This window comes from Cyclospora cayetanensis, unplaced genomic scaffold (assembly GCF_002999335.1).
Source record: "Cyclospora cayetanensis isolate NF1_C8 unplaced genomic scaffold, CcayRef3 CcayRef3_contig_57, whole genome shotgun sequence".
In the NCBI taxonomy this organism is placed as follows: Eukaryota; Apicomplexa; class Conoidasida; order Eucoccidiorida; family Eimeriidae; genus Cyclospora; species Cyclospora cayetanensis.
Window position 1 is genome coordinate 125,896 of NW_020312557.1, and position 20,358 is coordinate 146,253.

The 20,358-nt window shown below is 48.4% G+C and overlaps 1 protein-coding gene across 1 annotated transcript; it reads right to left on the minus strand.

Annotated features, from left to right (window-relative positions):
* Positions 1-565: 565 nt before the first annotated feature.
* On the minus strand, positions 566-3,463 carry LOC34618117 (S-adenosylmethionine synthase). Its single transcript, XM_022731460.2, has 8 exons — positions 3,320-3,463; positions 3,033-3,137; positions 2,704-2,844; positions 2,393-2,536; positions 1,755-2,156; positions 1,337-1,492; positions 941-1,042; positions 566-718 (listed from the first exon to the last, which is right to left on the minus strand). Exons 1-8 carry the CDS (start codon positions 3,461-3,463, stop codon positions 566-568), a joined length of 1,347 nt encoding a protein of 448 aa, XP_022593302.2.
* Between the last annotated feature and the right edge of the window lie 16,895 nt (positions 3,464-20,358).

Consider the following 20,358-nt stretch of genomic DNA (forward strand, 5'->3'; position numbering starts at 1 on the left):
TTCCATAGCTGTATCGGTGCGTAGTCATACGTGTATGTATGAATCCCCACGTATACACTTACTTTCACAACCGCCTGTCCTAAAGAACACGAGCTGCACTACGCTCTGCCCATGGCTAGATCTACTTCAACCGCGACCTCAGTTCCGTCATGAGAGCCATGAACACCCCCGCCCGTACATAGCCAAATTGAAGCGTGCCCGTGGAGGCTTGTTTGCTGTTTAAGACGCGACCATTCGTAGAACCACAGCCGAGCACAGATGTTGCATCTGCGTTGCCGTCGTCCGCTCGCTCGACAAACATTGCCCAAATTGCTGCTCTTGCAAGCACGTCTATTGGGTACTCTAGAAGGTGTAGTGGGGAGCACAGTGCTCCCATATCTAGCATGCTCATTGCACAGTTAGTACGATTCCTCACCCAGACTCTAACAGGAATTTGGGCTACCGTGTCCCAGCCAGATCAACTTGGTTACGGCTACCGGTTCCGTATAGCAAAAGAAACAACAGGGATGCAGCAGTCCAGGAGTAAAGCCGAACTGCTGCAGTATGAATCACAGATCTCGGTTCCCTAACTATCACCGATACCAGTAAAGAAAGAGCAGAGCGGCGCCCCAGTGGATACACAACATGCGCCAACCTCTGGTGCTAAAGCAGTCAAACTAGGATATTCCCTGCCTGACGCCTGCCAATGAAATTCCGGATTCAATAATTCCCCCGCTTCCTCTAAAGGCCGAAACCTGTACGCTTACACGCATATGCTGCACAGGAGCCCTCGCTCAATGCAGCCCACACTGTGCTCTCTCGCTACATGTGATGCTTGTTAATGCTATACCGCAGATATTGTTAACGCAAAAATGCATCTAATGGAACTTATATTGGGCAAATCCCCAGAAATATCGATGCTGCACCCAGAGTAAACGCCCTCGTCGTCGAGCTACGCGACGGGCTTTTTGCAGTGGGAAAGATCCATTGGCTTCTCCCAAGCATACTTCTCCGGGCAACGCCCAAAGTGACCGTACACTGCAAGTTCCTTAAACAGGGGTTCCTGAGCACATCAAAACCCACAATGAACTCCATATATCGACAATAGTGCATCGACTTCGTTCACATCGGGTTGATCCTTAGACAAACTGTACAAGGGAACAAACACGAGGAATGTGAACAGGTAGACTCAACTGCACGACTCAAAATCAATCTCCAAACATGCAGTGCCCCATGTGATACAAAAACATAGAATCACCAGCCGCCAGTTCACTAGACACTTCATACGCTATGCTACATGAAAACGGAAGGCCCACTTAGCCCCTCCACCGTTCCCCCCCAATTTCCTTCCGCGCACCTTCAGGCGCAGGTCCCTCTGGATGACTCCTGGTCTGAAATCGAAATTCTCCACGATAATCCGGAGCAGTTGATCGTCCGTGTATCCACTAGCACAGGTGCCGTATGAGTCAACGAAGAGCGACAGGGGGGCCGCCACGCCAATTGAATATGAAACCTGCAGAGCCAACAAGCAAGAGGTATAAAACACGCCTTACAAAAGCATAACTTGCATAAGTAAAAATCTGTCTCCCATGTGCTTATATGCATGCATCCTGGTATATATATACACATATGTATCCGTCCACCACAAGACAGGAACCCACTGAATCCTTCTGCTGGGTGCTATAATCTGCACTCCCTTTCCCTCTCAAAAAGTTTTCCACGCTGGGCCCACGCGGAAATGTGAAAGGGTTTCATGGTTTTTTCGTTGCACTAACCTGCACAAGGCACCGCTTGCAAAAGCCATTGGCAACAAGAGACTTCGCTGCCCAGCGCGCTGCATAGGCTGCACTCCTATCAACTTTTGTAGAATCTTTGCCACTGAAAGCTCCACCCCCGTGTGCTCCCCAGCCACCATATGTGTCGATGATGATCTTGCGGCCTGTGAGCCCTGCATCCCCATGCGGTCCTCCTATAACAAATCGCCCAGACGGGTTCAAATGATAAATGGTGTTTGCGTCGAGATATCGTTCGGGAACAACCGGCTTGATAACATGTTCAATGATGTCCCGCCTCAGCTGCTCGTTATCAACCTCGGGCGCGTGTTGCGTCGAAATGACGATTGTGTGCACGCGAACCGGCACTGGTTCGCCGATAGTGTTGTCATACTCAACTGTAACCTGCACCGAAACAACGACATATTAGCATATGCAACCACACAGATAATACTTGATGCAAGCCCTAAAGCCCACTTGAACACTCGCCGCTAGCCTGCAGGGCCCCCGGCCCCGCACGGAGGCCTGCGATACCAGGATAGGTTCCTGGGAACCAAAACGCCGGATGCACAGCCCTACAAGGCGACAGGCTCACACAAGCAGAAAGTGGAGAAAAAAAATAAAATGCATGAACCGGATACCTGAGTCTTTCCGTCCGGGCGGATATACGGCAGTATTCCGGTTTTCCGAACATCTGTCAGCCGCTTGCCCAGAGAAGTTGCCAACGAGTGGCTAAGCGGCATCAACTCTGGAGTTTCATCGCACGCGTAACCAAACATGTGACCCTAAGTAGTCAGGAAGACGCAACCGCAGCACACTCTGCACGGCAAACAGCTGTGTAGAACATGTACGCATGCATCCAGACAGACAATGCGAGCGATACCCCTCCATGGGATAAAACATTATGGAACTCTAGGCCTATGGAGTTTCAGGGACGGTGGTGGTACGTTACTTGGTCGCCTGCTCCGATTTCCTCAATTTTTTTGTTAAGATGGACGGCCTGGGCGATATCGGGGCTCTGATCCTCGATTGCCACTACGACTTTCATTGTCTTGTAGTCGAGGCCCTTTGACTCATCGTCATACCCGATGTCCTGCGGCAAGACACACTGAAACCTTTGAGACCAAATTGCAATACCCGAACAGTCACATAGGGCTACCAGCGTGGTAAGAACATCATGAACAAACGGAAGGTCCCATACCCTAGCGCCTACTTGCTAGTCCGACAGCTGGGTGCACACTCCCCACGAGGGTGAATCCCACTCTGCCGTGTTTATCGTACCCTGCAGGTTTCCCGGATGATCTTCTCGTAATCCACGTTGGCATTGGTACTAATTTCGCCAAATATCATGACCATTCCGGTCTTTGTGCACGTCTCACATGCCACCTGCGAAAACAGGCGAGCCAGGAAAAAGAATGTGACATGTTCTTAGCACTGGGTAACATGCACTCATCAAATGCTTCGAAGAGCGTCTGTAACTCCTGCACGGGGTCTCGTTCTTGTAACCTTGGAAACGATCGTTTTACGGTGTCAAAACAATTCATTCGATAAGCAAAGAATGATTTTACCTTGCTATTTGGGTCTTCTGCCAGACACGCATCTAGAATAGCGTCTGAGACTTGGTCGCAGAGCTTGTCAGGGTGTCCCTCATTCACGCTCTCTGAGGTAAAGAGGAAGCGACCCTTCGAGGTAACAAGAGCGGTTTGCGCCATCTTTGCTCTCGAGACTAAAAATTATCCCACGAGAGTGGCAGGATACACGAGACTCAACGAAAAGAAAGTTCAAAGACTGCGACAAGAACAAACAGCACACCACACTATGCCGACAGCCATGTGCGTGGCTGTGCGGCTCAATCGCCCTCCGCAAAATGGACGGGTGGATCAGGCTCTTTCATACTCCAAGAATAAGTGATAAATACGCATTGGGGAAAAGAAGAGTAATAGCAGCGAGGCAAAAAGTTTAGAGGAGCCCCGTAAAGACAAATGTTGCAAGTTAACGACAATGGTGGCCGCGCATCGATCGAGCACGAAGCGTTGAGTGATGGAATGACCCTTCCATGATTCTCAGACATACCAAAAAATGCTAATATAAAAATAGGAGAAATGGGTGAACCGTGGTAAGCAATGTGAGGTAGAACCCTGTGGCGCCCAACAACCGTGCGGGGCGTTCACTGCGTACGTCAAAGAATGGTGGCAAGAGATCTAAGAGCCATTCAAACAAAGATAATACCACCACTAGAACAGCAAGATAAAAAGCAGCACATTCTTTTTGCATTGTACGGGATCTCTAAACGAGAAAAATAAAGTCACCTGGGCCGACAACGTGCGAGCGGTAACGACTCGAGTGCGAGCAGTCAACGATGAGCAAAGCAGCTTTTTCAGGAAGACAGCCGAAGTATTAAAGAGGACGAATTCAAAGGCTGTAACCCGAAGCTCGCTTGGCGATTAATCCTTCGTTCACGCCGTGGGGCTGCCAGCCCGTGGGGCTTCTTGCGTTGGGTGTGGGCCGTTTGGCCTTACTGCAGTATGCGCCTTCGTGTGTCCTGGCTTATCCCAGTCCACATGAATGCACCCTACTGAAGATCTATCATTTACTATGTTCAACCTGACATATATGCGTGCTATTTTCATGAGCAAACTAGCCGGAAGCACTAGCAATTACACGTGACTGCTGAACACACCAACCTCCAGGGGTTTATTTCAGACCTAGCAGCAAATGCAAGCTAACATTTTCTTACTGTTTTAGGCAAGATTTCGGACACATTCTATCGAGCTACTCATGATGCTCTACAGTGCTGAAAGGATTGTCTGACTGAAGACCCCGCCGTTACATGCTGGCGCCTGATACATCATTATCTCGACTGTCAAGTACGCACAATGCTTGCTTCTCACACAGAACCTCGAAGCATAATTTTCTTTTTTTGTCAGGGCTCTGACATATGCGGATGGAATTCCTCCAGATTAGGCGAAGGCGTCAATAATCAACAACTATAGGAAATACTGTGTAAAGTATCCAGCTCCTCAAGTCTGCAGCTGTGGCTCTGGTTGGATAGCAATTATAAAAGTTAGGGGATCTCCCCATAGATATAGGCCTAGCTGCCAACCTAAATCCTAGGTCAGAATATTGCTGTTGACAGAATGCTGCGGGTGTCAGGAAGCAGCATATGCCCCTGCTATTATGCCGATTTAAAGGCTCGAGCGGGCCAAGATACCCCTAAAGACTTTTTTCTGGATATTTAGCTACGAGTAAGCAAGGAATCGAGTTATTGCTTTGTCCGTTCGAAGACTATATTGCATAGTGCAACAATTTACCAAAAGTGCTCTAAAGAGGCACCTTCAGCTTCAATAAGAATAAGAATTTCATTTAAAATTGTTAAGCGATTCATAAAAGAAACCTCTCTTTCCGTGCCCGCTCTTCTTAGAATTTCCAGCTTGCCAAAAGAAAGACAATTAGAGTGCGCGTAATCAGCCTCTAAGGACCTCAAACATTCACAGCTAGTTGAACATGGCCAATTATGGCCCGCACGCCCACAACATTGCATCAATACAACTAGTGCAGCAGAATGTATTTAGTAGCTTTGCCATACCTGTACATCGAGGGCAACACAGTGCAGGATACCCAGATAATTCACTCACTATTGCCACTGTATAGGCAAGCAGAGACGTGAAAATAGTGCATTCGAGACAGGTCGAACCACTACGGGGAAGTTGATGGAAAGAAAGACACACACTGGTCAATACCGAATGGGGGACCAAACCTACACAACCGCGGCGGCCTGATGGCTCGCTGTAGCCGGAGCACTGAAATGTGTGAAATTCTGCTGCCAGGAAACACAACACAAGCCTAATGTGAAATGTGGATCGAAGCATACACCACTTCAGCTGTGCCCAAGCGCCTCACAGAGCAATGTCTGTGAACTCCTACAGCGAACAAACTTAGCATTGTCGAGTTTGCTGACTCAAAAAAGGCCCGTTCATGAATATACAAACAGCATTTCGGATAGGGCCAGAGCGATAAATCTTGCCGTGGAGAACAAGTTAACAATCACGACAAAACACGATTGCGACAATATCCGAAAACGCATATACGTATTTCAGGGCGAACATGAGCTCCGGAAGGCTAAATAATCAAGAAACGTGAAAAGTACACTTTATGGCGAATAGTGCTGTTAGCCAAACAAAGCCGTACATCCTTCCAACAGCAAACAAGATGGCAACTGCCTCTCTACAAACCAATACGGCTGGCGTTCTCCACCCCTTTTCACTAGCTACTCAGGCCTAGGGTGTCCTCGACCCTCAGGTAGCCTAGAATTCTGCACTTTTACAGCTCTATCTGGACACTCCGCCTCCACACGGGTCGGTTGCCTGCGCGGCAGAGTCTACGAATGCTCTGCAGACTTTTGATACTTTTGCAAAGCCAATATCAATAGTTCTGGAGCCGTCCCAGCTTTAAGGAAAATCAATCAAATGGGAAAGATATGTGGCTGTTGGGGAAATCGCAAGTGCTCCTAGCCATTTGGCTGCAAACATCTTCAACTTGTCACCCAGTGAACCTTATAAAGTGTGCTGCGCCACATATGACCACGTCTTCAGGGTCCAAATTCACAGCCAATAGCAGCTCGTCATACTTTCGTACGCGTCTCTCCTGCGTTTTGCACATACATTCTCGTGCACTAACCGAATATCCTTACATCCACCCGCTACTAAGGGTGGCTGCTTACCCCAAACCTCCAGGTCCAGACTTTGACCTAAGAGGGCCTCTTAAGTATGGACCAGGGATGCGAGGGAGCATTGGGTAGGCAGGGCACATACGCCACGTTCCGTTGTTTCTTCAGAATCGCACCGGGGTGAACCCGTAGGCGCTAGTCCATTCCTGCATTTGGCTCTTCTCAACGCATAATCCGCCCGCCGCTCGTTCCTCTCTTCCATGAGGGCTTTGATGCCGCGGAGCTAAGCTTGGGGGTGACACGGTGATTCGCTAATTCTGATGCTCTGGACGACCAGCGAAATTCCATCCGGCTAATAGCTCGTCCTTCTTTAGCACATCTCCTCACTCCTCCTCGATATTTGCCTATTCCTGCTGTTCCTCGGCGAAGCCGTCAGTCGTATCCCATGATAAAGAGCGAGTCGCAGAGCCACTACGGCGCGAGGTATGCTCAGAGAGTCTTCTCCTACTCCTTCGCTGGGCTGCCCGCATACAGACTCGGCGTCACCTTGTCAAGACACCCACCCTGACCCCGTCATCATAGGCATGATATGCGTTATTGTGGATACCAGGAGCTGCTTCTTCCTAGCAGTTCCCGGCATGATAGCCTCCACAGACTGCCTCTGTGGCAGCACGCGCACCTTTCGATACTTCATTCGGGTCATACCTAAGATTACATCATGCTGCGCGCTCCAACACACGAGTGACAACCCCGATGTTGTTACCCATGTCCAGATTTGAATTGTCAATTTTGCTGCTGTAGACTTCTCAATGTCTACGGTCTGCCACCCGTAGGCACGTCTGAGCCTTAGGGACTGCGCTAAACATTAGACACGGGGCCGAATGTACTTCTGAGCCGTCTTTTTTGATTACAGATCTACTTCATGCGTAGTGTCAAGAGACGTCAGCGATAAATTACCATGAAATTGAGCTTGTATTAGCATATATCTGACCAGTGAATGGTTTTCAACTGTGGCGCTATTGTGTCTTCATAGCCCCCTTCACTCCGCCGCAGCCCGCTATGGCCCTTGCGGATTCCCTGATGCATCTTCTTTGCTTGCTAAGCAGCTTGCTTCCGCTAGGTCCAGTCCCGTCGCTCAAGTTCTCTGGCTTTCGTATGCTCTTGCAGTTCCTAAATGACATGTCCAAGCCTCCCACAACACCAGTGGGTGCGTTTTGGGGGGCTGTGTGAAGCTGCTTAGGAGCGATAGCTTCCGGCGTCCCTGTTTTCCCATGCACGTTAGAGTGTAGCCTAGGACCGATCGACACACTCTTGACGCCCAAAGGTTCTAGATCCCAACTGGGGTTTTTCAAATCAGCCAACGACTCAGGTATTGCGATCTCTTGCTCCTGAAACCTGAAGAAGTCCTTCCTTCGCAAAGTTCACACTGGTGTGTCTGATGGGATAGTCGTTGGCCATCCTGCGACCACCTGACTTGACACTTTGTAGACCTGAGCAAAATCGTTCATAAGTAGTAATTCGTCTACATTGTGGCTTTGGAGAACCCAAGATGCACTTTAAATCTACTAGTGCTTTGGTTTTATTGCTTCAGCCTCCGCATCTCTTCCCAAGGCTAGAGTTTCAGCTGATATGTGCTTATTCGGTGAGCCAGGAGTTATGGGAGCGTGTGAACTGTAGTAACCCTTGCAGGCGACTAAAACCGCATGCACCAACAGAGTCACCATTGACGTCATCTTTTTTTGGCTGCGCAAGGAGTAATCGCTGCTACTCAGCCGCGGGGGACAACGCTAGGTGTATATCCAACCAGCTGCTAAAGTCATCAAGTACATGCCCGTCCTTACTCCATAATGCTGTTCTGGCCAGCACGACCCCATCATCCCATTCATAAACATCTTGACTGGTGAAATCCTATGCATTTCTATGAGCTGTGGAGCCACTGAGTACCCATCAATTTGTAGACCGTCTTCTGCCGCCCCGGTGGCCGTTGCGCCACCGTCAACTTCCATCGGCAAAGGATTTTAGTCTCCAAGCCTATTGCAAGAGCAAAGCAAATAGTTGACTTGCCATATGAGTCAACTTAAGCCAAATACCTGCTGTAAGGAGACTTGTAATTGCACTTAATCCATAGCAAATGGATGAGAGAGGAACTGCTGCATTTAACCGTGCGGCGCTGCAACGGCAAAGCTTGATCCCCGCCCTCCGTAGGGAGACACTTTACTTTGGACTCAATAAACGCTTGGGAGATACCAATAAGCTTTTTTCACTAAATCTTCATCTCCCGTGCTCCCGCCTCTCAAGCTTCCACATCAAGAGTCAAGGACAGCTAGCGTGTGCGCTGCATCGAGGTAGCGGTACTTTGCAATTGATCGAACATATTATTAGACAAGTCGAATAGCCAATTCTGAACTAGCTTTCAGTCAGATAAATGATGTACGGAATTTGTGATGCGGCTAAGCTAGCTGCAGCCGGAGCCCGCGCACATCCACGGCCGCCTTGTTTGGCCTCTCGTCTTCGTCTGCTAGTACGTGTGTTCCTTCCCTTCGGTTGCTTTTCACTGGTTGCTACATGCGCTGCCTCTTATCTGCATTATTTAGCTTGTCTCAGCTTGCTAGGGGAGTAGCGGCAGGGCAGGAGCTCCTCCGGGGACCTGCAAGCAGCTGGTCTTGTGGGAATATACGAGACGCGATGCCATGTCTTTGTACTGAGATGGGTTATGTACAGTTGTGAAATTCCTCATTTAGGCACTTCCTGTTCCACGAGTTGTATTTAACTAAGTAATTTCACGGAGCTGAGGACTTGGTTTGTCTGCTTGTGCATCTTATTTGATTTGGAGTACAGTCAGCTCAATATTACAAAGATTCAACGTTGCGTGAGTGTGCATTAGACGCGATGGGCAATTGGCTGTGAGTGCGCAGTTTCGCCCACCTTAGCTATCCTCTTCCCTTAATGTCGGGATCCCTGAGAGGCAGGGATAGGGGAGGAAGACAGTTCTTCTGGGAAACACTAAATTGCTTTTTAATAAAATTTTGCCTTCAATCTGGGGGCAAGTGTCTCTCTAAGGCAAAATATGGAGCATTGTAAAGCTAACGATCGGAGCTGGCGCACCAAGAGGGCTGCTCAAAGCTATTTAAAATAGCTTAACAAATTGCGGCGCATCGGGAGGCGTAAGCGCCACATTGAATGGGACATGGCACAGGAGAGCCATGACGCTTCAACGCTGCTGAGTTTTCGAACGAACCATACACAGATTTCATGATAAACTATGCAATATCAAGGCCTAATTCAGTTTTTACAGATCATGTCCTAAAAAGCGTGAGTTCAGGCCACCAGACAACCCGCGATTGTTCGGGCAGAGTACAGAAGCAAGCCACGCCTCTTTCTTTCTGCCTCTCCATCAAGCCGTTTACCTTGGAATTGTCTTGCTGACAGGCTTGATAATGATAACCTGGTGAAAGGCGAAGTTATCCTCCTTGCAAGAGCAACTCTCATCCAGGGTCCTTTGCTTCATGGCAGAGCACTGTGTGGGGAACTCATTGGTTGCTTAGATCTCTTGCGCGCTGGTTCTAGCATTTTCAAAAAGGACATGTGAATCCACTCTTAAACGTTGAAATTAACCTCGTTGCACCCTTTCTCTTTACTTATTTGGCTCTATTTTTTGGGCAACTATCAGTGCTGTCAACGTTGTGCCTCTGCAATGAACGGTAAACAGCTGGAGAGCAATGTTCTGCGACTTACATAGCAGACACCACCAGAAATAGAGGACATTTAAATATTCAAATACTTCCTGTTTGTCTTCGTGAATCAAACATCTCCTGGTGCTTCGATAGGAGTCTTCTGCAGTTTTCGCCTGGTGGCATCGCCCGAACGTCTATTGCTAGGTGTATGTAGGACAGGGGGTAACATGTAGCCGAGCTGTACAAAATGAGTGTGATAAAAGCCCTCACCCATGGTTCCAATGTGTCTGACAGCAGACCTTTGGAAAAGTTTTCCTTCTTCTCAGATCTCGACACGATCGTTCGTGCGAGGCAGTCAAAAGGGCACGGCTGGCGTACAGCTCCCAAACACCAGGTTTTCATCGGCGCTTTAGTTTTATGTGCAGTATTGACAGTAGTGTATCTCATATTGAGATGCTGGAAGACCATTGGTGTTGGGACTCTTTCCGGGAATGCCCAGAGGCTGCTTGCTGTTGGAGGAACCCCAGATCCTCAAGGAGCTTGTGGAGGCGCTGACGGGGACGGCGATCCCACGAGCACTCGTGCGGAACCCCCATGGATGGAACCATACGATCTATCTGTGCACCTGAATCCTTTTACTGAAGTTGCGACGAGCACTCATGCGGCATCCCCATGGATGCAACCATACGATCTATCTGTGCACCTGGACCGTTTTACAGGCCTTACGGAGACACTTCGAGCGTGCCTTCAGGCTCTCGGACCATTAGTTGACAAGGTTGCCCACGCCCGATTGACTGTTGCCTTCTCCTCCCTGGTTTTGCAAGAGACTTCAGCTTTGTCGGTACTAACTACAAGGCATTCCGAAGGAGCACTAGCGGGGTGTATGCTTTCAGCTCGCTCGTTCATAACCAGCACTGTAAATAGTCTTGCAGGAGAGGGAGTGGAGTCTTTCCTGAAAAAAATACTTGACCGCCACCTTTCTATGTTCGATTTTCTATGCCAAAATCTTGGAACTTCCTCACTTGAAGCTGGTGAAAGAGACGGAAGGCTGAAGGTGCATGCGCCTGTCCAAGAGGCGGCACTCCAGACGTTGGTTGCGGCCGTACAAGGCATACAACCATGGCAGTCACATCCGACTCAACTTCCACAGTCTATGGTAGAAGACCTGATCAAAAAGCTTCTTTGCGTGAGAGAGTTAAGAAGGGGTCAAATTCTTCGAGACTCTCTCCTTTTCACAATGCTGGTAGCGGGGAAAAAGCATGCGGGCGACGTTCAGTTGTTCGGTGACCAAGAACTCTTGGAGCACCGTCTGCTGGGCCCTCTGACTTCGGGCGATGAAGCACTTGCGCAGCTCGAGAATGCACTTCAGAGTGTGGGGCTGGAGTCCGCCGCACTAGGGCAGACGAAGCATCTTGGCGGTCTCGTGAGTTATCCGCCTTCCGCGGACCCTAGCGCTGGCGTTTCCGCAGGCCACCGACAATCTATTCTTCTCACGGCTCATGATCCGGCGTATCAACACGCAGTAATGCTCTATCCACCACTCTCATCAGAAGCCACTAGGCCACCTGGAGATCCGGTAGACGCTGCGTTGACCACACCACGGCAGTCATATGGATTTCCTGTGGGTTTGCCGCGCGAAGGCGTCTCTACGCATACGGGTAAATTTTATGGCGTTCCGATGGGAGCGCCTCCACCCACCGGCAGTGCAGGTCCTTCGGCCCCTGTGGCACAGGTTCCCGGTTCAGCTGGGACGTTACCTCAGACGTCTTCACCTGGAGGGCCTAAGCAATCGGTCGGCACACCACCGTATGGTGGTGCGCAGCCCACAGGCTCGCACGGCCACGGCGCACCTGCTCCGCGGAAGAAGAAGAAAAAGGGAGCTAAAAAGTAAGAAATTTATGACACATCCACAAAGCCGAGAGTATCCACTGGGATACTGGGATGGTCAGCTCCATGTAAACCGAGTAACATGGACGGCTGTAAGCATTCGAATCTCATCTGCTTGCTTTTGAGGGAGAAAATGCCGACTTTTGCCAAGAAATGCTGATATTTGCAATTCTAAGCATCCCGAGATCTTGACTGGAATTCCGAATCGCCGACTAAATAAGCAGTAAGCATGTGGAATTTCTGTTTCCACGCACCCCGGTAGGACCATTTTCGCAAAGTTGTCGTATTAAGTACTGGATGAAACAAGAAGGTAATCCTAGTGTAAAATGCTTTCTCCTCCGAGCTGCAAGATTGAGTAATGTGTATTTTTAATATTTGCTTAGTGTCACATAATCCATAAGAACCCCGCCTTAATGTGTATTGTGTACGCGCAAGTGGAGTGTCATTCATGCCGAGCTTAGGGGGCTGAAGATGCTATGTCCAAGGACTTGGCTTGGGAAGGAAAACAGCAGCCAACACCGTTTGATAATGAGCACCCAAGTGGTGCGATGAAAGTCAATTTTTAATCAGCACACAGAAACGGACTGCACATGCTTAGGATATTAATAAAGAATCTTGCTATACGAATGCCATCATCGGGAATTGGTTATGTGGCTTTCATGTCCATGGAAGGGGTGCCGAGAATAAGCTTGGGCTTTTCGGCTGCGACGGCTAAGGAGCGACATGTAGAAGTGCCTGCTTGCATTCTGGGGTTTAGTTTGGCCATTGACTTAGAGTGCTGCTTTCATCGTTTGTGCACCCGTCGCACCTACGCCCGGGAAAAGACGATGGCTTTCTGCGTGCCTATTTTTCACCTTTCCAAATAGTGCCCCTTTCTTGATCTGCTGTAATATCCTAGGCCAAATTCAAGGGGCAGCAGCGGTGTGGGTAGTTGCATCCTTAGACGATGCCAACCAGTTGACGCACAAATGCTTTGCACAGAAATGCGAATCATCGATTACGCGATGCGATTACTCTTCACCCTCCCCATAGACGTGCAGTCAGTATCCTGCGAACCATGCAATCAACTCTTGGCACTAATGGAGCGAATGCAAACGCATCTTATTTCAAGAGTTTACGGTTTGCCCGAACCACTGCATAGAAGTATTCGCTGTGTCGCTTCCGTTACAGCCTGATGCTGATGCAGTTGTGTTCCCATAGTGTTTTGACAATTCATACATGCCATATGCCTTACTCTGGTGCCTCTTTGTGTCTTTGTGAAGCTCCCCTCGCTGCCTCAATTTCCTCCGCCTTCCGTTTGTTCTTACTGATGATGGGTCATTCTGGCTCCTTGTTAGTTTTATTCAGTTGCCCTCGCTCTTTCGTGCACTTCTTCTGTTTGCATTCCAATGTTGGGAATGTGTCGACTGTTCCTTCTGCCTTCTCTGTGCTTATGCTTGCGGTTTACCGACTCCATCCCGCGCGCTTCGGTGTTTTTGCGTGTCATCACTTATAATTGCCGTGCTTTTGCAGTTAACTCTTGCTGTAACTTTTTTCGTGCCAATCCATCCAACGGGTGACTGCTCGTTGCATGTTCATCTTTGTACTTCGTTAGAGCTTGCTAAATCAGGTTGACCTTACCTATGGCATGCTGTTCAAAGCACCCTAAATACTACAAAACCATCATTTGCGCCGGCAAGCCCCATGTGAGGTGGCATTTCTTTCTAGGCACACTTCGTGTAGTCTGGTGACCTACGTGCAGGCGAAGACACCCATTAGACAAGTCAACATTAGTGAATTTAACTGGGCAATCGCGAAGTGGCTAAGCTAAATCTACATTGTATTGGTACCAATATATATTTCCGTACGAAAACCGCTTATGCTACGTGCCTATGCGTCAAGCTACCGCTAGCGACTACATGAGAAAGACTCACCAGCTAACGGGGTGCAACTACTTGCACTACACTACTTCATCCTACTCTTTTGCAGAGGTCCTAGTAGGTTGCGATGATGAAAGGTGAGCACCTCTTCTGTGGGACAAAATTAAATAGTCTTTCAAGATTTGACTACAGAGCTAGCAAGTCCTTTCCATATGGAGGGAGTCCAGACGAAATGTTGCCCATCGTGCATTTGGTGTGGGTAGATATTTGCGTGCTTGAAAATCGGGGTTGAGCTTGTATCGCAGGTTGTAGCGGGCGGGTTATGCTACATTTTGTCACCTTCCACCACATTCATTATATTTAATAAGCAATTAGCAAAAACTGAATCTTTCGAACTACTTGTTTGCCTACCTTGCATATTGGTGAGTAGCTTTACCATAATGCGGTAAGAAGTAACGATGTTTGCGCCTGCGCTAGATGCTGTGTGCACCTAGCTGTGACTGCTCGGATTGCTAGGAGGGTGCCAACGGGCGCAGCGCCAAGTTTGCCATTCCCCCCTGATGCGGGTACTTTGAGGGGCGAAGGCAGTGTAATGAGAGGGTTCATCTGAAAAGAAAGACAATTAGTTCATGTTCGGTATGTAATCAGTATAGAGTTGTGTGCCTTCCTACGGAGTCCTTTAATGGAAAGCCATAGTTGGTAGAACCGCATGGCTTCATTCTTCTTTTCCCTACTCACCCACTGCCTATGGCTGCATCCCTCGGCTGTGGCTGAACTAGAATGTCGTGTCCCTACGCCAGCTGCCGGCTTCACATAAAGCCTTAATGGCTCGTTAGGTTCGTTTTGTTTGGCAGCAACCTGCAAAGGTTATCATGTGACCACATAAGTTTTCGGTAGCGGAACACATGGTGATAAGGCAGAGGCCAGCATCCACGCTGATATTAACGCCCCACAACTGCTACAAAGCCATGATTTGTCGGCTCATAAGATATGTATGGAGGCGCTGATGAGGTTACGTACTCTATAAAAGTAACCGCCTTAAAGATGGAGCAAGTACTCCAAGATTTCATCAACCTGTTGGGAATACACCTCGATATACATCCCCAGACACTAGAAACAGGTGCTTTTGCGTCATCATAACTAAAACGAGAAGCACCTCAGATGTGGCTCTATTCGAGTAGAGGACGTTTCTTCCTGCAGGGGTTACTACATTTTTGTGCGTCCCTTGAAGTCCTGTCTCATCGATGTTGCAGCTGTTGCTTCTTTGACTAAAAAGCAAAGGCTTCTTCTGGAAATATGACTTTCGGGTGTCAGGCCATGTCAACTGGCCCTAGCATACAGTGTGTGGTGAGCAAGAAGAGACTGCCACCACGAGCTCATGCTCCTTGGCAGTCGCTGACATCCCAATAATGCAACTGTTGCTATCATGAGAGCTTGGATCATAGCATACGGAACTGAAAGCGCCTGCCAAAAACCAACGAACTCGAACAACGAAACTGGGCCCAGCGAAATCAGGCTGCTTGGCAAGCAATGAAGAAGGCAACATTGCATAGAACTGCAACTGGGGACCCACCAACAGTCAATCATGCGCTGCCACAAGTTTGCATTGGTGATCACAAATCGCTAGCATTACTTGACACTGGGTATAAAAGTGAGTTGGATATCCAAGGAGACGGCGCAAGGGAACGTTCTGCTCCCAGGTCACTCGTTAATCACTCCAGGTAGTCCAGGCTTTGCTGGAGGAAAGCAAATGCTAGGCCTAGTAAGAATAAGGGCCTTGAATGCCGATTTGAATATGACTGGGGCCACACCATTGTGACTCGTGGCTTTCACGTTGGGTTGGTATGGCCCCGGTGAACCGGAGAGGCAAGGCAGCCTACATAATTGATACCTTAGTCTTCAGCCGGAAGGTTCAAGGGCACCTACATCATGTGCTGTACGCATTTTACGCGTTGCAGCACAGCCCGCGCTATGTGAAGGTTTATCTGTGCGTGCTTTTTATGTGAACGATTATGCCTTTTTGATTTTTATCTGTCGGTTCCTGGAGGTGAGCCAGATAAGGCGAATAGTCAAAGCAATCAAGGACTGGCATTTACCTTCACACACCCACAAGGACGGTACGAAGCTCTATGGGCTTGTTGTAATACCGAGCTCCTATTCCTAAGTTTTTTATGGACTGTTGCTCTTTTTACTGTCGTGCTCAAGTTCCTGCAGTCCTTGACGAGGACACAGGAGTGAGGTGCCGCAGCAAGGACATTTATCGCCCACATTACAAATGCTTCGAAATTCGCATTGCCGGATAACGAGGGTCATTTCCTCCATTCAGCCGATGCTAGCGTCTACCGTGCTCTCAGCTCGATTTAAACTACCGGTTCTCTGAACTGCCAAAAATACTGTCCATCAGTCTCATCGCGTTAACGGAAACTGAACAAAGGTATCAACTACGGGGAAAAAGAGCTCTGTGCGGCGAAGGGGGCTGAGAACTGCCAGCACTACTAATACGCCAGTAATTTGATTCTCCAAACCAATCAACAGTCTATAATGTGCCAAATAGAGACATTTTATGACTCTGATAATCCTTGAATGATTTGCTGGCTTGAATGCCCCGAGCAGTACGAATTCGGAGTGAACAAGATAAAAAGCGGCACCAACATATCTATGGGCTAGCAATCACGCAGCTCGATACATCTAGTATTGCGCACTGCAATTGCTCTTGTCTGCAGTGAGCTGCGGTTTCTATCGAAGTTGCCCGAGCCCTATGCCTCTAACACTCAGGCAGCCGCTACTAGTCCCAAAATCCAGAATGCCAACAGGATAAGGCAACCCCGCGTAGGGGAAGGTCCGCAATGGCTCAAAACAACGGAGACTCTAAAGCTTGCACTTCCCTGCTTTGATACACAGTGCTTATTAGCGCGCAGCACATGATCACGTTCTTTTGGGATATTACACTGGCAAAGCTCTCATGGGTTTTCTGGTGACCTGAATATGTGCCGTGAAAGAGAATTATGTACTACCATGCCTAGATTTGCATGAGCTGAAGCTAGTTAATTCTCCTCAAGCCATCTTTTTGCAAAGCCTTCAAAATCTAAGAGAACTTGGAGTCTATGGGCTCTTTTGCCGGACTACTGGAGATCAAGGCTTAAGTTCTTATTCACGTCAGGGGCGACTGCCTTGGCACAATATGCCTATTCAATTCATTATTTTGGCTCTGTCACGCTTTAGAAAGTCACACAGTTAGTCTTGACTTATGCTTGAAGGCTGCACGGATTCACCAGGAGTATCATGACGGCTACAGACTTGACGTTCGCTAATAGCGTGGTTTTGTGACCACGCATGTACCCAAGTATGATTACTGCCAGCCACTCCGGCATAGGTTAGTGTACAGCACATCAACCACACTCTTCTTCAGTATTTGCGAGTGTCTTTTTACAGAACGTCATCCATTAGGCTTTAGCTTCTTCTGTGTGCTGAGTGCCTAAATGATAAAGCCACACACTCGCCCACTCGTTGCTCTCCCGCATCCCTGATAAGCGTTGAGGAGCCACCTCCGATCAGCACCTGGAACTGGTAGTCTTTTGTCGGCAGCAACCACTTTCAGGAAAGGAATTCAGAGAATAGCTGGCTAGTGCTTCCTTCAGAAATTCAAAGCGCCCGAAACTTCCAAGGGGTTCGCTGCCCAGGTACGTGACCCGTGTGGAAGCGGAGGATGTGCAGGGCTCCGTTGAAGGGCTAGATTCTATGAGTTTAGAGTGCTGAAGAAGCACTTAAGGGGGAATTCTGATATAATGGGGTAAGAACTGCGAACTACAGTGATTAACGAAGGCGCAGTTGTGGGCTTTGTAGCCAGTGGTAAAATTTTTGGTTTGTTTTAAAACACTAGCCACCATGGAGGCTGCTCACGTCTCGTTTCAAGTGGGCCTCCATTGCACACATACTATGCCTGATATGCTTATCATCAGCTTTGATTATTGCTTGGACGTTGGTGGTGTTAGCCTTTTGGTATTCGCTACACTCATTCTCATGTGCAGGCACCCCAGTTGGCTCGTCTCTACAATCTAGCTGATGCCCATTTTGTGGCTTCGAGCTCTACTATGTTGCGTGCACGTTTTAGGCGATGTCTCTCAGTGGAGCTCCAGTCACTGAAGAATGGCAAGGGCTTCAGGGACTCCGGTAAGCCCTATCAGTAGTGTGAACACCCGTTCCTGCAACACACTCTAGTGACACAGAAAACACGTCCTTAGCTGAAGCAACACATGGATCATGCGCTCCTTAAATAGCTATGGTTGTTGATCTGCTGATATGTCCAAAGTACCTTCTAGCGATCGCATAGCTCATGCCAAAGGGCTGACGGGTGCATTTCTCAGTGCAGTCGTGCGCAGTCATTAACTCTCCCACCGCCCAAAAATCTTAGCCACCACTTGGTTCTGAAATCACATGGCCTTAGTTGTTGAGGTACTTGGCATGTTGTAATCTTGCTCACCTCCCTACGCCTTGGTGTAAGTTTATTGTGACCCCTCTCTTGACCTCACAGCAGACTGCATTTTAAATCCGGTAGGCTCTCTGAAGTCCCAATTATCTGCCTGCTTTCCGCCATATTATAGTGAACAAGAGAGTTATGAAGTATCCTTAACCAGATGCTACTCACACATCTCAAAGCGTAAAACTACAGATGATCCCTTGCGTTTCCGAGCCCCACAGGCCGTCGCACACTTTACCAATATGTAGGGCTTCGAGGAAGTTTTCCCATCCAAGCTCCAGGCATGCAGGATCTTGAGCATTGCTCCTAGCAATTCCCAATATCTTAACCTGCCAATGCTGAAATATAATCCTAGCTGTAGTCCATCCAACCATGCAATCTTATTATCCAACTATTCAGAGCACCCCAAGCAGTGATCGACTCTCATTTCAGCCCTAAGCTTTCCCCACTGATTGAGCTTGGTGCTGAAGCCTGTCCTGGCCATATGCCTCAAAGGACTGGCACTCACACTGCACAGTCAGCCACCCTCTTTAATCGCTTTCCGTTTTTTGGTGCTGCAGAAGAAGACGCAATTGTGGTGGATAATTCTTCATGAAAATTGGCTTTTTGCAAAATGTACAAGCTGCTCTACAGCATTGTGATTTGCTGTTTGTCGCCTCGTAGCCTGGGAAGTACACATTTGAGCGTTGCTGCTTCCCCAGGGAGGCATTGCACCGCCCTGGGCGTGCTGGTCCCATCCCTCTTTCGTTGTTTTGTGTATGTATCGGCATTGTTTTTTAACCCTTGTCCCAAACTTGTATTTTGCCGTTCTTACTAGCACTTTTTCGCGGTTTCCCGTCCCTGGGGAGTGGCAATAGACTTAAAGCCTCTCCGCTGCCCGGTGCTTAATTCATGCAAACGGGCAACTGTGGAACACAAAAGCGCGTGCTTTTTGAGACAGGAATAGAGCTGGAAAGACGCTAGCACTACTTGAACCCTTCATGTCGTGAATTGACAGTGCGATCGGGTCTCCAGCTGCTTTCTTCCGCAATTCAAAGGCGTTATGTAAGCACTTACAACTGAAGAACTAGGGGCCTGCGTGCCCATTCTTTATAAGCGCCCTCAACCCGTGAGGAAAATTAGTGTAGATGCACGATCATCTGAGACGCGAGCTAATACACATTCAAAATTTTGTAGTAGATTTTTGGCAAGGATGTTATCTCAGACTTTGTGACCATTGCACCTGTCCATGCGCAGTTAGCTACAAAAAGGAATTGAGCTTGACCGTGCACAGGTTTGAAGATTGAGCTTGTGCAAAGACTGACTTCTCAGCAAGCTACTTGTGGTTCAAGCCATGCTGACGTCCACCAGGCCAATCGGGAAGATAGTATGATGAAACCCTCTCCGGTGCCTGAACGGTGTTTTAGTCTTGATTTTGCATAGAGCTGGGTGTTCCATTGAGGTACTGAATTGTTAGACGTAATAATGATTACTTTTGATGCTGAATCCTGACTTAGACGCGTCCAGTAGCAGCCCAAGTGAACGTGTAAGCATGGGGACACCGACTACTCCTATGTATATCTACACGGAATATTCATCTTAGTTTCCCTAGAGAAAAGTATTAATTCTTGAGACATACACTACATGGGTTTTGGGGAAACCTCTGCAGACTGGATATCGAGTTTGGTATCCCCATACGAGCACAGTTAACCCGTATTGAAGACCCTTGCTACGCTACTGTGCTTGCGAGGCTAGAGGCAATACCCAACCACCCAACCAAAGTTTTCACGCAATAAGCAAGTGGTCACGGGGGGCCCTAGGCTCTGGAATTGGGCGGTAGAATCAAAGTAAAGCTACGTGGCTAAAAGCTACGGCGCCTCTTGGGGTGCAGTCGAACCACGTAACACATGATGTTTAAAGCCTACGGCCCTGCTTATAAGTGCTTTTTGAAAAGAGTTTTCACACATTCTACTGAATGGTTTAAGTTTATTCGAAACTTATGGAGACCTGTCTATTTGAGTTGGCATGCAGTGTATTCCATTTATTTGGAGGGTACAGTTGGATC

Excerpts from the sequence above, each read along its gene's own strand:
- LOC34618117 (XM_022731460.2), bottom strand. The coding sequence starts at position 3,463 with ATGGCGCAAACCGCTCTTGTTACCTCGAAGGGTCGCTTCCTCTTTACC. Across the intron at positions 2,537-2,703 it reads AAATCGGAGCAGGCGACCAA|GGTCACATGTTTGGTTACGC; the intron begins GTAACGTACCAC and ends CTGACTACTTAG. Across the intron at positions 1,493-1,754 it reads GCAAGCGGTGCCTTGTGCAG|GTTTCATATTCAATTGGCGT; the intron begins GTTAGTGCAACG and ends TTGGCTCTGCAG.